The following is a 12,885-nucleotide window of genomic DNA, read 5'->3' as shown; positions in this document are numbered from 1 at the left end:
TTAATTCTGAAAGATTTCACAGCAAATTGTAAACTTAAGTAATTTTCTTACTTGAATTTAGGACAAACAGGATCAGGTTATGCTCATTTACACAGCTGAGCCTTCTCATATATGGAATAGAGCAGGAAATGTTCTGCATCAGAAACGTTTGCACATCTGGAATTACGTCACATGCTTACTTACTGACAGAGCATACAGAAGCATACAGTAGCAGTGAATGCACAAAAATATTAGCTGAACTTTTCACACACTGGACCAATCAGACATCAATTTTGTACTCTGTAATTAGCAGGTGAAAGAAAGAAGTTAAGCTCCATGTTGGTTGTGCCTTTCCCATCAGTAGTTTGAGTGTTTCCCATCAGTCCTGCACTCAGGTGCAAAGTTTGTGCCTTCCCGATCACCACAAACACACCTTATTTCATTTGGACACCATCTTCTTCTTCACTAGCTGCTATGCGAAGCACTGAGTGTTCAGACTTGTGACTTTCACATATGAGCCTTCCTCGCTCTTCCAGTTCCATTATCTGGAGTGTGAGAGTCAGTGAGTCATGCCTGATTCACGCCTGCTGTTGTTATGATGCTGCTCTCATTTTAACAGCATTGACAGTAGGATAGGAGTGGTGAGAAGAGGGACGAAGGAAGGGAGGGAGAAATAGATGAAAGACGGTGGGAAGAGGAAGAGACCCAGACTGAATGCGCTTGTGCATGTGTGCACGCACAAGCGCACGTGTCACTGAACACCTGCAGGCATGCGGTGTGTGACTGCATGATGAGGCAGCGTGTTAATTCACAGCTTGTGCGCTCCGAGAGTGGAAAAGGTCATTGTATGTATGCATGCATGTGGGAGGTGTGCATGCAAACACGCTGTAACCCCTTCTGGATAAAAGCACAATCAAAACAACACCACTCAATAACAATATGCACAAAATGGATTTCTGACAAATAATTCCATATGTTTGTGATTCTGAATTATGTTAGCTATTTAAGTACTATATATATAAGCTCCATAATGTATTTTTTGTTAGGGGTTCACCTAAGACAGGTATTGTTGCTAATACAGAGGCAAACTGTGCTTGATTGCACTTAATGGCCTTATTTTTATTTGCATTTATTCTGTTTTGGCCATCTTTGACAAGCAAAATACTTCTTGCAGCACAAATAAGTCTGATTTTAGCTACCAATGCCAACAGGGAGATGTTTACAGCATATTGTTGGCCTTAAAAGGCTTTTTTGGCCTTATTGTAGAAAGGTTCCCAAAGTCGGAGGGCCAAGGCACTGTTAGCCTTCGTACTTTACATTTCTATCCCACATTGTTTGGAAGTCAGTGGCACTGTATCCCTCGCAATCTGACATCACACAGACTTTGTATGAGGGAGCTGGCAGAAAGATTGGATAATATCCAATCTGACTACATTGGACATTTCTGCTCTCATATGCATCTCTGTTGTGTTCGGGGGATGGGGGATGGGGGGGGGTCCTAAAAAACGTTTAATTATTAAAGTAGTCAAAGGAGCTTACAAAGAAAAGCGTCTGGACTTCTTTAAGTTACTTGAAGACGTTTCACCTCTCATCCGAGAAGCTTCTTCAGTTCTAAGGTCAAATGGTGGAGAGTCCCAGATATAAACCTAGTGGGAGTATCCCCCCACAGAGGGACAAAAGGACCCCCTGATGATCCTCTAATCGCGTGAGCTAAGGTGTGAAACTGGGTGTGGGTCCCAATCAGCCAGAGTTTGGGTGTGGGACCCACACCCAGTTTCACACCTTGGCTCAGGCGATTAAAGGATCATCAGGGGGTCCTTTTGTCCCTCTGTGGGGGGATACTCCCACTAGGTTTATATCTGGGACTCTCCACCATTTGACCTTAGAACTGAAGAAGCTTCTCGGATGAGAGGTGAAACGTCTTCAAGTAACTTAAAGAAGTCCAGACGCTTTTCTTTGCAAGCTCCTTTGACTACGATGACCTGGATGACTGAGAACCTTCACAGACAATTATTAAAGTAAACTTTTTTTTTTAAATTATTAAACAAAATCTTTTTCTTGTTTAACTTTGTTTTGTTTTTTTATATGAGTGGAAAGTTGATTTTCAGTGCAGGGACTCCAATATTAAAAATCTTTTTGATGTCCTGCACGTGTTTTTCTTGTTCCTATCACTCTAGTCAAGCCCGTAACTCATATTCTATTTACCCAACATGGACTCATTCTAGTATACTGAAAAACTGAAAGTCAAGGTCTTTGTTTCCTTTTCCGACTCTCTTGAAATGCCAAAACGTACCAACTTTTTCATATATTGAATGAAAGGCATTCCTATTTGCCATTACTCTGTGCAAGTGTTCATTTAATATATGTCATGTCTGCAAAATAATGTCAAATAATTCAGTCTTTGAAAATGTATAAATCTTTAAATGTAAAAGTGTTGAAAGTTGTAGCAATGTAAAATGCCACTGTTACGAGATGCCGAAGTTGTGTTAAATATGATATACATGTTATCAGCATCGTTAAACAGACTCTGGTCTTTTCTTTGGCAGATTTTGTGATCTGGTCAACAGCATAACAGAGGAAGCCTGGAAGTGTCCAGAGGAAGGAGAATGTGACACTGATACCTTAGAGGTGATTATTTTCGTGATACCAAAACACTTCCTCTGAACATAATGTTCATAATTTTTCCTAAATTAATAATTCTGCAGCTCTGCCTCCAAGCACTGTTAATTAGAATGAAAAATCCACAAGTTCATTATTCTGCATTGTTTAGTCGCATCCTGTTGTGTTTCTGCGGTGTACTTTGCCTGCTTTTAAAATGCCACAGGAAATATGATACGATGTTGTCATGAAAAGAGACGAAGTGCTGACAGTAAAAACAAAAAGAAAAAAAGCCAGAAACCCATCTTTCAAAAGATAATTAGGGCTCTTCTTCTTTACTGACAGCCTACCGACCCCTTTCATGCAGCATTTATTACTCAGTTATTAAACGGTGAACGACGTGTTTTTGCTCTTGTTTGATCAAATTCCTCATCTAGCTTTTCTAATCCAGTTCGGCACAATTTGCATGATAATAACTGGATTGAAACTCAGCTTTGAACGCTCAGACAGGAACAGTAGCCCGCTGGGATAAGGCCTGGATTTTGTTCATGTGCTTTGTGTGACAGCGCAGAACAGGCACCTGCTGTTGCGTTCGCCTGCCGTCTACCAGCAGAGCCTAGGGAAAAGAATAAGCTAATTACGAAAAATGCTGCCGCACCCATCTTTGACTCAGCATGGCACAGATCAAATGACTAACAGGTTTTTCTCAGGGGGATTTTTATGCGTGTGATGCAACTCTAATCAGCCTGCACTGAGGGACGGTTAGTCTTCAGCTTACACCGTCCCTTAAGAATATAACACAAAATTGGGCTCTTGAGGAGTCATCGTAAGCATTACTCACATTTTTTAGAAAACTTTGATTTTGAGGTGTTTTTACGGGGGAAGGAATCAGTGGAACAAAGCTAAGGAAATCGTGTTAAGAAGAAAAGAGCCTTTATTAGTTATAAAAACTTAATCAGACGTATTTTAAGGGAGTGAAAAGACTTGCTGATTTCTTTCATTCGTGCAACAGGTGCCAACCCGCTTCAGCAACAAGAGAATATTCATTTATGAAACAGTTATAACATAATTATAACAGTACAGTGGGAATGCAGAAAAACTGGTTTACTATGTTCAGATTTAACTCGTGCTTTACTCATTAAATCACTCTATTTTAACTATTAACTATTCTAATTTATTTCTCTTTGTCATTGTAAAAATGCATGGTGGGTTCATTTCTTCTGGTCAATGGACAGTGACATTTAGTAACCTCATGTTTTGGGTAATGGGATTTTGCTTTGATTCTTTATGGCAAATACCGTATATATTACTATTTATTTATTGATTTATATATATATTTTTTAATGACAGTTTGCATGTTTCTCTTGTCTCCACAGTACGACTATGAGTATGATGAGCACGGAGAGAGAGTGGTTCTGGGTAAAGGCACATTCGGAGTGGTGTACGCCGGTCGAGACCTCAGTAACCAGGTCCGACTGGCCATCAAAGAAATACCAGAGAGAGACAGCAGGTCAGAAAAACAGCTATTGTGGGGTTTTTTTGTTCTTTGTTTTTTAGTAATCACAGGGGAACAATGTTGCAATACGCATGGATGAATGAATCATTTCTATTGTTGTTTGCCACAGTAGCAGGAAAGTCTGCCAGTGGTGATATTCCTGTTACTCAGAGGATGAATCCTGTTTTTCATGACCTTTGCTGTAGTGCCAAGTCTAAGACTGGCTCATAATGTAGCTGGTAGACTGATGAAGAAACGGCTGTGTTCAGTGTTTCCTACATAAACTTTATTTGGGCAGGCTGGTCAAGCATATTAATGGTCAACCAAGCATATTTGGTAGTGAAAGTTTTAGCTTTCTTTAATTTTATTAATAGAATATCCCGCTCTTATTTTGAAAAATCAGCAAGTCAGCTAGCTCGGTCGTTTCTGTCTAGTATGTCCTGACTGGCTCACAGGCCAGGCAATTGTTGTAGGGACATTTCATGTCCCGTTACTGTGAGCTTACCTAAGCTGCAGAATAAGCACCACTGTTGGCAAACTCACAGGAGAGATTGTGACAAATAGTGGATTACAATAATCATCAAAGCACTTGGTTATTAAGAAATTTCAATAGGGGCACTGTATTAAGATAATATGTATCATCTGTTTATTGTACTGCACAAAGATTGAATTTCAGCCCAAATGTTAACAAGTGTCTGTGCCGTTAATGTCTCATTTCATTCAGCGCAGCTCTGGAGTGTCATTAAAAATTAGTCCTTTTCTCTGGCTGAGAGTGCCAAGCTCAGTTCAGCTGTGTCCCTGGTGGTTTCTGGCGCTCAGAGCACTGGTATCCAGTTGAGTGACTGGTTAGTGGAGAGCTGTGAATGCAAACTCCCACCCTCTGCCTTTTTATTCCCATCACTGTCTCTGCTCGAAGTGCTTGTCTCCACATAGTTCCACCTACTCATCTCATACTGCAAGACTCTTTTGCAGACTAGATGATTTCACACTTTGTTCCTCTAATCACATCAGCAAGCCAGCAGGGCGCTCAACTGCAAAGAATGTGGAGAATTTGGGTAAATAATTCACAAGTGGAATGAAATCTCAAGATAGGAAGAGAAGGAGAGAGAGAGCGAGAGGCTGGGTGTGATTCATGTAGAGAGCTGAATGTGAAAAGAAATTGCTCACGGGCATTTCTTCCTAGTACAGAGGTACCTGTTGTTCTGGTCAGATATCAGGACTTAGCGTCGGTTTGATTTTCTGGTTTAATCTTTTATTTCTCAGTTTGTCTTGTTTTTACCAGGTTTATTTTACCTGAAGGAAAAAACACATTAGCAGGACACCGCCACAAGCGAAGATAGTTACTTATTTTAACAAATCGTTGTTTTGTGCAGAACAAATTGTCTAATATACACTCAACAAAAATATAAACGCAACACCTTTGTTACTGCTCCCATTCCCCATGGGATGGACGTAGAGACCTAAAATTCATTCCAGATACACAATATAACCATCCCTCCCAAACAGTGGTCACAAATCAGTCCAAATGTGTGGTAGTGGGCACATCTGCTATATTGAGATAATCCATCCCACCTCACAGGTGTGCCACATCAGGATGCTGATCTGACATCATGAGTAGTGCACAGGTGTACCTCAGACTGCCCACAACAAAAGGCCACCCTGGAATGTGCAGTTTTGTCTCACAGCAAAATGCCACAGATGCCACAAGCAATGAGGGAGCGTGCAATTGGCATGCTGACAGCAGGAATGTCAACCAGATCTGTCGCCCGTGCATTGAATGTTCATTTCTCGACCATAAGCCGTCTCCACAGGCGTTTCAGAGAATATGGCAGCACATCCAACCGGCCTCACAACCGCAGACCTCGTGTAACCACACCAGCCCAGGACCTCCACATCCAGCAGGTTCACCTCCAAGATCGTCTGAGACCAGCCACCCAGACAGCTGCTGCAACAATTGGTTTGCACAACCAAACAATTTCTGCACAAACTGTCAGAAACCGTCTCAGGGACGCTCAACTGCATGCCCGTCGTCCTCATCGGGGTCTTGACCTGACTCCAGCTCATCGCCGTAACAGACTTGTGTGGGCAAATGCTCACATTCGATGGCGTCTGGCACGTTGGAGAGGTGTGCGCTTCACGGATGAATCATGGTTCCCATTGTTCAGGGCAGATGGCAGCTGAGAATGTCCCAGTTCTTGCATGGCCAGCATACTCACCGGACATGTCACCCATTGAGCATGTTCGGGATGTGCTTGACCGGCGTATACGACAGCGTGTACCAGTTCCCACGAATATCCAACAACCTCGCACAGCCATTGAAGTGGAGTGGACCAACATTCCACAGGCCACAATTGACAATCTGATAGACTCCATGCGACGATGTGTTGCACTGCATGAGGCAAATGGTGGTCACACCAGATACTGACCGGTTCTGGTTCCCCAGACCCCCAATAGCGCAAAAAACTGCACATTCCAGGGTGGCCTTTTGTTGTGGGCAGTCTGAGGTACACCTGTGCACTACTCATGATGTCAGATCAGCATCCTGATGTGGCACACCTGTGAGGTGGGATGGATTATCTCAATATAGCAGATGTGCCCACTACCACACATTTGGACTGATTTGTGACCACTGTTTGGGAGGGATGGTTATATTGTGTATCTGGAATGAATTTTAGGTCTCTACGTCCATCCCATGGGGAATGGGAGCAGTAACAAAGGTGTTGCGTTTATATTTTTGTTGAGTGTATGTTAAAAAAAAAAAATAAATTTACATAGATTTTAGCTCTTACATTTACTTCCATTGTTTGTGGTTTACACCAGCGGTCCCCAACCCCTGGGCCTCGGACCGGTACCGGTCCGTGAGTCGTTTGGTACCGGGCCGTGAGAGTAGAGGCTCAGGTGTGAAATGTATATTTTTCAGGGTTTTTATCGGTTTTCAGTGTTATTTTGTTATCGTTTTTATCGTTAACTCAGTTTTCCTGGGTCTTTTCACGTGTGTTTTCACTGGTACTAGTTTTATTTTGTTGTATTAATCTGCGACACCTTAAAGGCCGGTCAGTGAAAATATTGTCGGGCATAAACCGGTCCGTGGCGCAAAAAAGGTTGGAGACCGCTGGTTTACACTATTTGGCTAACAAGTAAAACGTTCCCAGTTTGATCGGATCCCTTTGGGGTTACATCTGGAAGGGCATAAAGCATTAAAAAGTCTGCCAAATTAAACATGTGGCGCTACCTGCTGTAGCTCAACTTGTAACACAATCACTTGTTTGAATAAAGAGAGTATTTGTAGACTCACGAGACACCAACACATTTGGCTATTTAAGTGTGCTACTAATATACTTACCTTCAACTTTATTATGATAATAACTAGATGTGCCTGCTGCTATACAGTTCAAATCAGCTTATATGATTCCCAATTTGGCTGTTGATTGACTCCTCCACGTTTGCTGTTAGTAACTGACCCACAGATTTCTGTTCAGGATATAAAGAAACATGTACTGTTACTTGTTTTTACACAGGTACTCTCAACCACTTCATGAGGAGATCGCCCTCCACAAGCACTTAAAGCACAAGAACATTGTCCAGTACCTGGGCTCTATCAGTGAGAACGGCTTCATCAAGATCTTCATGGAGCAGGTGCCTGGAGGTGAGACGCTTCCCGATGCTGCGGAACTGTTAGAACTTAATTGTCCTGAAATAATTTTTATTGTCCAAATGGAGGGAAACCGGTATGAAACAAAATCAATTTTTTGATGTCAGAATGTGTTATTTCCAGTCATACTTACACTAACAGTAAAAACACTGTTTGCATTTATAGATAAGATGGGTGATTTGCAGAGAAGTAGTATAAACCTGTACATAATGGCCTTAGTCCTCTGCTGCTAATCTCTGCCGAGAGTGAATATATTGATGATTGTTGTACTTTGTCCCCTGGTGTTCAGGGAGTCTGTCTGCACTGCTGAGGTCCAAGTGGGGCCCACTGAAAAACAATGAGCCCACCATCGGCTTCTACACACGGCAGATCCTGGAGGGGCTCAAATACCTGCACGACAACCAGATTGCACACAGAGACATCAAGGTAACAAAAGAAGGGTTTTTGCAGAGTTAACAATCTGTTGGCTCATCTTTGTGACATCTGCAGGCTCATTTTCAGAAAGACATTCTATAGATAATTGGGGTCGTAAGCATAGACTGCATATGAAAGATGGATTGAACGATTGGACTCTGGAGTATTAGTTTTTTGGAGCCAGCCAACAGTGACCGTGTTTAGGTGAAGGGTTGATGCAGAAAGTAATCAGCTAATGTTATCAAGCTGCACTCATACAAATTATGAGTGCGACAAAGAAAAGTACAGACAACAGATTCATAAAATGCCAGAATTTCATTCACCAAACTTGAAGTGTAAACTTCCTGGACTGCCTGTACCTGACAACGGGCCTTGTTCATATAACTTCAGAACTAATACACTCAAAGGGACCAGTACTACAAACAGTTGGTAGAGGTCCAGTTCATTGGACTTCTTAGTTGAGACAGCATATTGCTACAGTTTCTTTTGTGTGTGGGTTTGTGCCAATCAAAGCAGTCACTGCTTAACGTTAATATCCAGAACAGTGAGACCGAAAAATATCCACCTTCAAAGGGAAACTTGCTATAGAGACCAAAATGTCTTGGTAAATGGCCTGCATTTGTATAGCGCTTTTCTAGTCCATAGGACCCCAAAGCGCTTTACACTACATTCAGTCATTCACACACTGGTGATGGCAAGCTACATTGTAGCCACAGCTGCCCTGGGGCGCACTGACAGAGGCGAGGCTGCCGGACACTGGCGCCACCGGGCCCTCTGACCACCACCAGGCAAACATGGGGTTAGTATCTTGCCCAAGGATATTTGGCATGCAGCCAGGATGCAGCCTGGGATCGAACCACCGACCTTCTGATTAGTGGCTGACCTGCTCTGCCACCTGAGCTACAGCCACCCCATCTACCCCATACTATCTGGTACAGTCTTGTACCAGATAGTAAAGAGGCTGTTTAACGCTATAAAATTGGGCCATGCTTTAACATGGTGGTCAGTGGAGATTCATTTGTTTTTGCAGCCAACCTCATATAGCCATTTGTGAAACTGCAGCTTTTTACACTCATGTTAAAGCCCAGGAGGTTTCAGACAAAATAAACTCAAAACATCTTAAATTTGCTCTCATTGTTTGCACTTTACAAAGTGCACTACATTGCCACAGCACAACTTTGCACAAAAAAAGTGTGTAGGACATGGTGCATTTTTAACCTTTACATTAGGTTTAGTAAACAGAAGACCTAGTAAGTGTGAGAGCTACAGTAAGTCGACAAACATGCACCAACTACAGCAACTCGAGTTCTGTCAGCAGGAAAAGAAGAAAGAAGTAAGTGCCGTGTGACAGACAGATGATCTCTGCGTGGTCTGCTGCAAAAACACTAGCTGAGAAATTAAAGAAACACTTTTAGTTCTGATCAGCTTCATACTCCTTACATGTTTAATTTAGCACCTCCAACTTTATGAAACATTATCACTGTCATACTTTGAAGCACATTCTCATTGCTAACGAGTCAACTGATGGTCAGAAACCTCTTCTCTCCTCTTGTGTATTTGCAAATAGTGCTTCAGTATTGTCTTTTTTGAGGCACATCAAGCCCCTTTACTGTCCAAAATGAGGAACAAGAGGTGACACAATCACACAGACCTCTAACCACTAAAGTTTTAGGAATTTCTGGAATCAGATGTGTTTATATAGTCAATTTTTTTTGCATTTTATTTCACGTTTATATTTGTTTCCTGTCACTGTTTATGCACATGTTCAGATGTAGGGGGGAAATTATCCATGTCTGCACCAAGCTTCTCTGATATTTCCTTGATTACCACAGTTATACACAGCAGTCAGGGCATGAGCAGAGCAGTTTTCTGTCACTAGTCCTGACCAAACGTCTTCATAAGATGAGTTGGAACCTTTTAAAGTCAACGTTTTAAAACGCTCACAAACTCAGGTTAACACTCAGGTTTTGCTTGCTATGAACTCATTAAAAAGGTGCCTTTGCTTCCACTTCAAGTGGTGGTGAATTTGACAATCTTTGCTATAAAAAACCTCCAAGAGATAAATGATTCCCCAGCAGTCTGACTTAATCAGATCAAACAGAAACCTTCTAAATCTGGAATTCAGAAAAGTCTTTTTAGCGCAGAATTCCCTCCTGGTGTTACTCTGGACAGATCTTTTTCGCTTAGCAGCAGAGGATGCACAGTATCTCAAAGAGGAGGACGTAGAAGTAAAATGATATTTAATGCACATAAGGATCTCTGAATGTTTTCAAACTGCAAACTTTATCAGAAGAATACAACACATTTGAGGAATGTAAACATAAAAATGGGGGGGAAAAAACACAGTACTTAGAACTGATAAATCTTTCATCCGCACAAAAAGTAATCGGATGTTGTTTTTTTGGAAAAAGAGGAGCTTTCAGAGTGACGTGATTCAGCTCCTGCAGAATTTCAGTTTTTAGGGTGTGTTAAAACCTTGTTTGCTTGTTTGTAGTCTGAACATGTCTTCCATGTGACTGTTTGCACAGCGACTTTGATTTGCTGCAAATGCATTCAAAGAGCATCCCAGCTGCTCACACCATTTTCTTTGCTAGCCCATTGGCTACAACAGGAATCTTTTTTTTTAAAGCAAGTGCCGCTCCCTTTTTTATCTCACTAAAAGCAAACCAACACTCATAACATTCCCATCGTAGGTAGTCATTAGAGTTAGAAGCCACATCCTTCTCATTTAACAACTCAGTCATATAAACTTCATTAGCACCACATAAATGTTAATCACCTTGTTTTGGCTTAGAGCTCCTCCTCCTCCCACACATGGTGTTGTAACCTACTGTTTCAAGATTTGCAAGCACCTCACGTTATCAGTGCTATCACGGCTTTGGAATTTGGTGCATCTGTTCTGATGAATGTCTTTTCAATCCACAGGGTGATAATGTACTCATCAACACCTACAGTGGCGTCCTGAAAATATCTGATTTTGGCACATCCAAAAGGTTGGCTGGGATCAACCCCTGCACTGAGACTTTCACAGGTACAGTCCAACCCACTATCTAGATTCTCTTCCCCATAAGCAAGCCAGTATGAAATACTTAAGCCAAGTAGAGTTGTCTCCCCTGTTGTGGGGAGACTACTAGAAAACTTTATGAAACATCCTTTGTTAAAATTTGCTCAGTAGTGTCTGAGTATCGAGCCTACTGCTGTTCTTTGATTGTGACTATTTCAGAGCAGTAATCCCATTTAAGTCCTTGGACAGTATGTGATATTCCTAAAAATAGCAGGCTGTTCCTATTTAGAAACTCTGGCTTTGGCTTGAGTCTGCAGTTAGATCAGCCTGATATGTAGACCTGTAATGTCAGTTGCCAGTTGTAGCATAGCTTGACCTCTGGAATTAGAGCATCTGACTGCTGCTCGAGGCAGACGGGGACTTACCCTGGAAGGCGGAGCTCTTTCAGGAAACTGGGCTACTCCTTGTTCTTAACCCACGCCTGCTATAAATGTGTGCTCGCCTGTTTTTAGCTCAGTACACGAGCTTTAAAAAGCAGCGGATAAGCAGCCTGCAGGCTATTATTAGAACAAAAGACTCCCTTCAGTGTGGACCTGAAAATGTTGCTTTGGACTGAGCTGTGATTAACTGACAACACTGAAACTCGTTGCTGTTTCTCACATAAGGCCATAAGCCTCGTTTAATCTTTTCTAACCTGATTGGCAATTTGCAGGAATTGTGTCATCACTTTTTGTTAGCTCAAATTGAAGCTATTTTTGGCATTTACATCAGTTCTTTCACAACCCTGCTGACGCTACTTTTACCTCACACAGACATTATCGGTTTATGAATATGATCAAAAAAACAAAAGCCAGATGAAAGTTATTTTTAGTAGTTTTTGTTGGAGCTCTGCAGTGCAAACCGGAAGAATTACCAACAGCAACAGGGATTTCATCATTAGTGTTATACAAGCTCCAAATTCCCAAAAAGTTGGGACCCTTTTAAAAATGTAAATTAAAAAAGAACACATTGATTTGCAATTCTCAAAAATCCATATTTTATTCGTAATAAAACACAGAAAACATGTCAAATGTTTAAACTGAGAAACACGGGAATAAGTTGGGATATGGCTATCCCAACTTATTCCCGTAAACATCTGGGAACTGAGGAGAACAGCTGCCGGACCTTTGGGAGAGGAATTTGGCCTCATTCTTATCTGATATAGCACTCAAACTGCTTAATAGTCTTGGGTCTTTCTTGTCATATTTTTCATTTCATGATGTTGTAATAGATGCAGTTTGAGGTTTAGCATTGTCTTGCTGAGATATGTAAAGTTTTCCCTGAAAAAGACGTCTGGGATTGGAGCATATGTTGCTCTAAAATCTGTATATACCTTTCAGTACTGATGGTGCCTTTGCAGGTGTGCACACTGACGTTTCCATAGGCACTAATGAACCTCTATCATACTGTAAGTGCAGACTGTTAAAATGTGTTCTAAAATAGTCTTTTCGTCTGTACAGAGGACGCTGCGTTCATGTTTTCCAAAAAGATTTTAAAATTTCAATTCATCTGAGCACACAGCAGTTTTCCTCTTTGCCTCAGTCAGTTTTAAATCACTTTGAGCCCAAAGAAGGCAGCAGTGTTTCTGGATCATAGTCACCATGTCAGAGTCATGCCTGTTTCTAGTTAATGCTGCGCTGTTTGATGGCTCAAAGATCACAGGCGTCTAATATTGATTTTCAGCATTGTGCCAAGCACACAGAG

At 41.6% G+C, this 12,885-nt stretch overlaps 1 protein-coding gene across 1 annotated transcript in view; it reads left to right on the top strand.

Moving 5' to 3' along the window:
- map3k5 (mitogen-activated protein kinase kinase kinase 5) overlaps positions 1–12,885 on the top strand; it is an 84,304-nt gene that overhangs the window by 57,186 nt on the left and 14,233 nt on the right. The window contains exons 14-18 of the mRNA XM_005737257.2: positions 2,526–2,607; positions 3,954–4,087; positions 7,591–7,718; positions 8,014–8,150; positions 11,064–11,169. Of these exons, the coding sequence (XP_005737314.1) occupies positions 2,526–2,607; positions 3,954–4,087; positions 7,591–7,718; positions 8,014–8,150; positions 11,064–11,169 (587 nt within the window). The remainder of the gene's footprint in view (positions 1–2,525; positions 2,608–3,953; positions 4,088–7,590; positions 7,719–8,013; positions 8,151–11,063; positions 11,170–12,885) is intronic.

The sequence above is a fragment of the Pundamilia nyererei genome, unplaced genomic scaffold, assembly GCF_000239375.1.
Source record: "Pundamilia nyererei isolate P.nyererei 1_Seehausen unplaced genomic scaffold, PunNye1.0 scaffold00074, whole genome shotgun sequence".
Classification (NCBI taxonomy): Eukaryota; Metazoa; Chordata; class Actinopteri; order Cichliformes; family Cichlidae; genus Pundamilia; species Pundamilia nyererei.
Note: the sequence above shows the minus strand (reverse complement) of the source record. Positions and strands in the feature narration are given on the sequence as shown.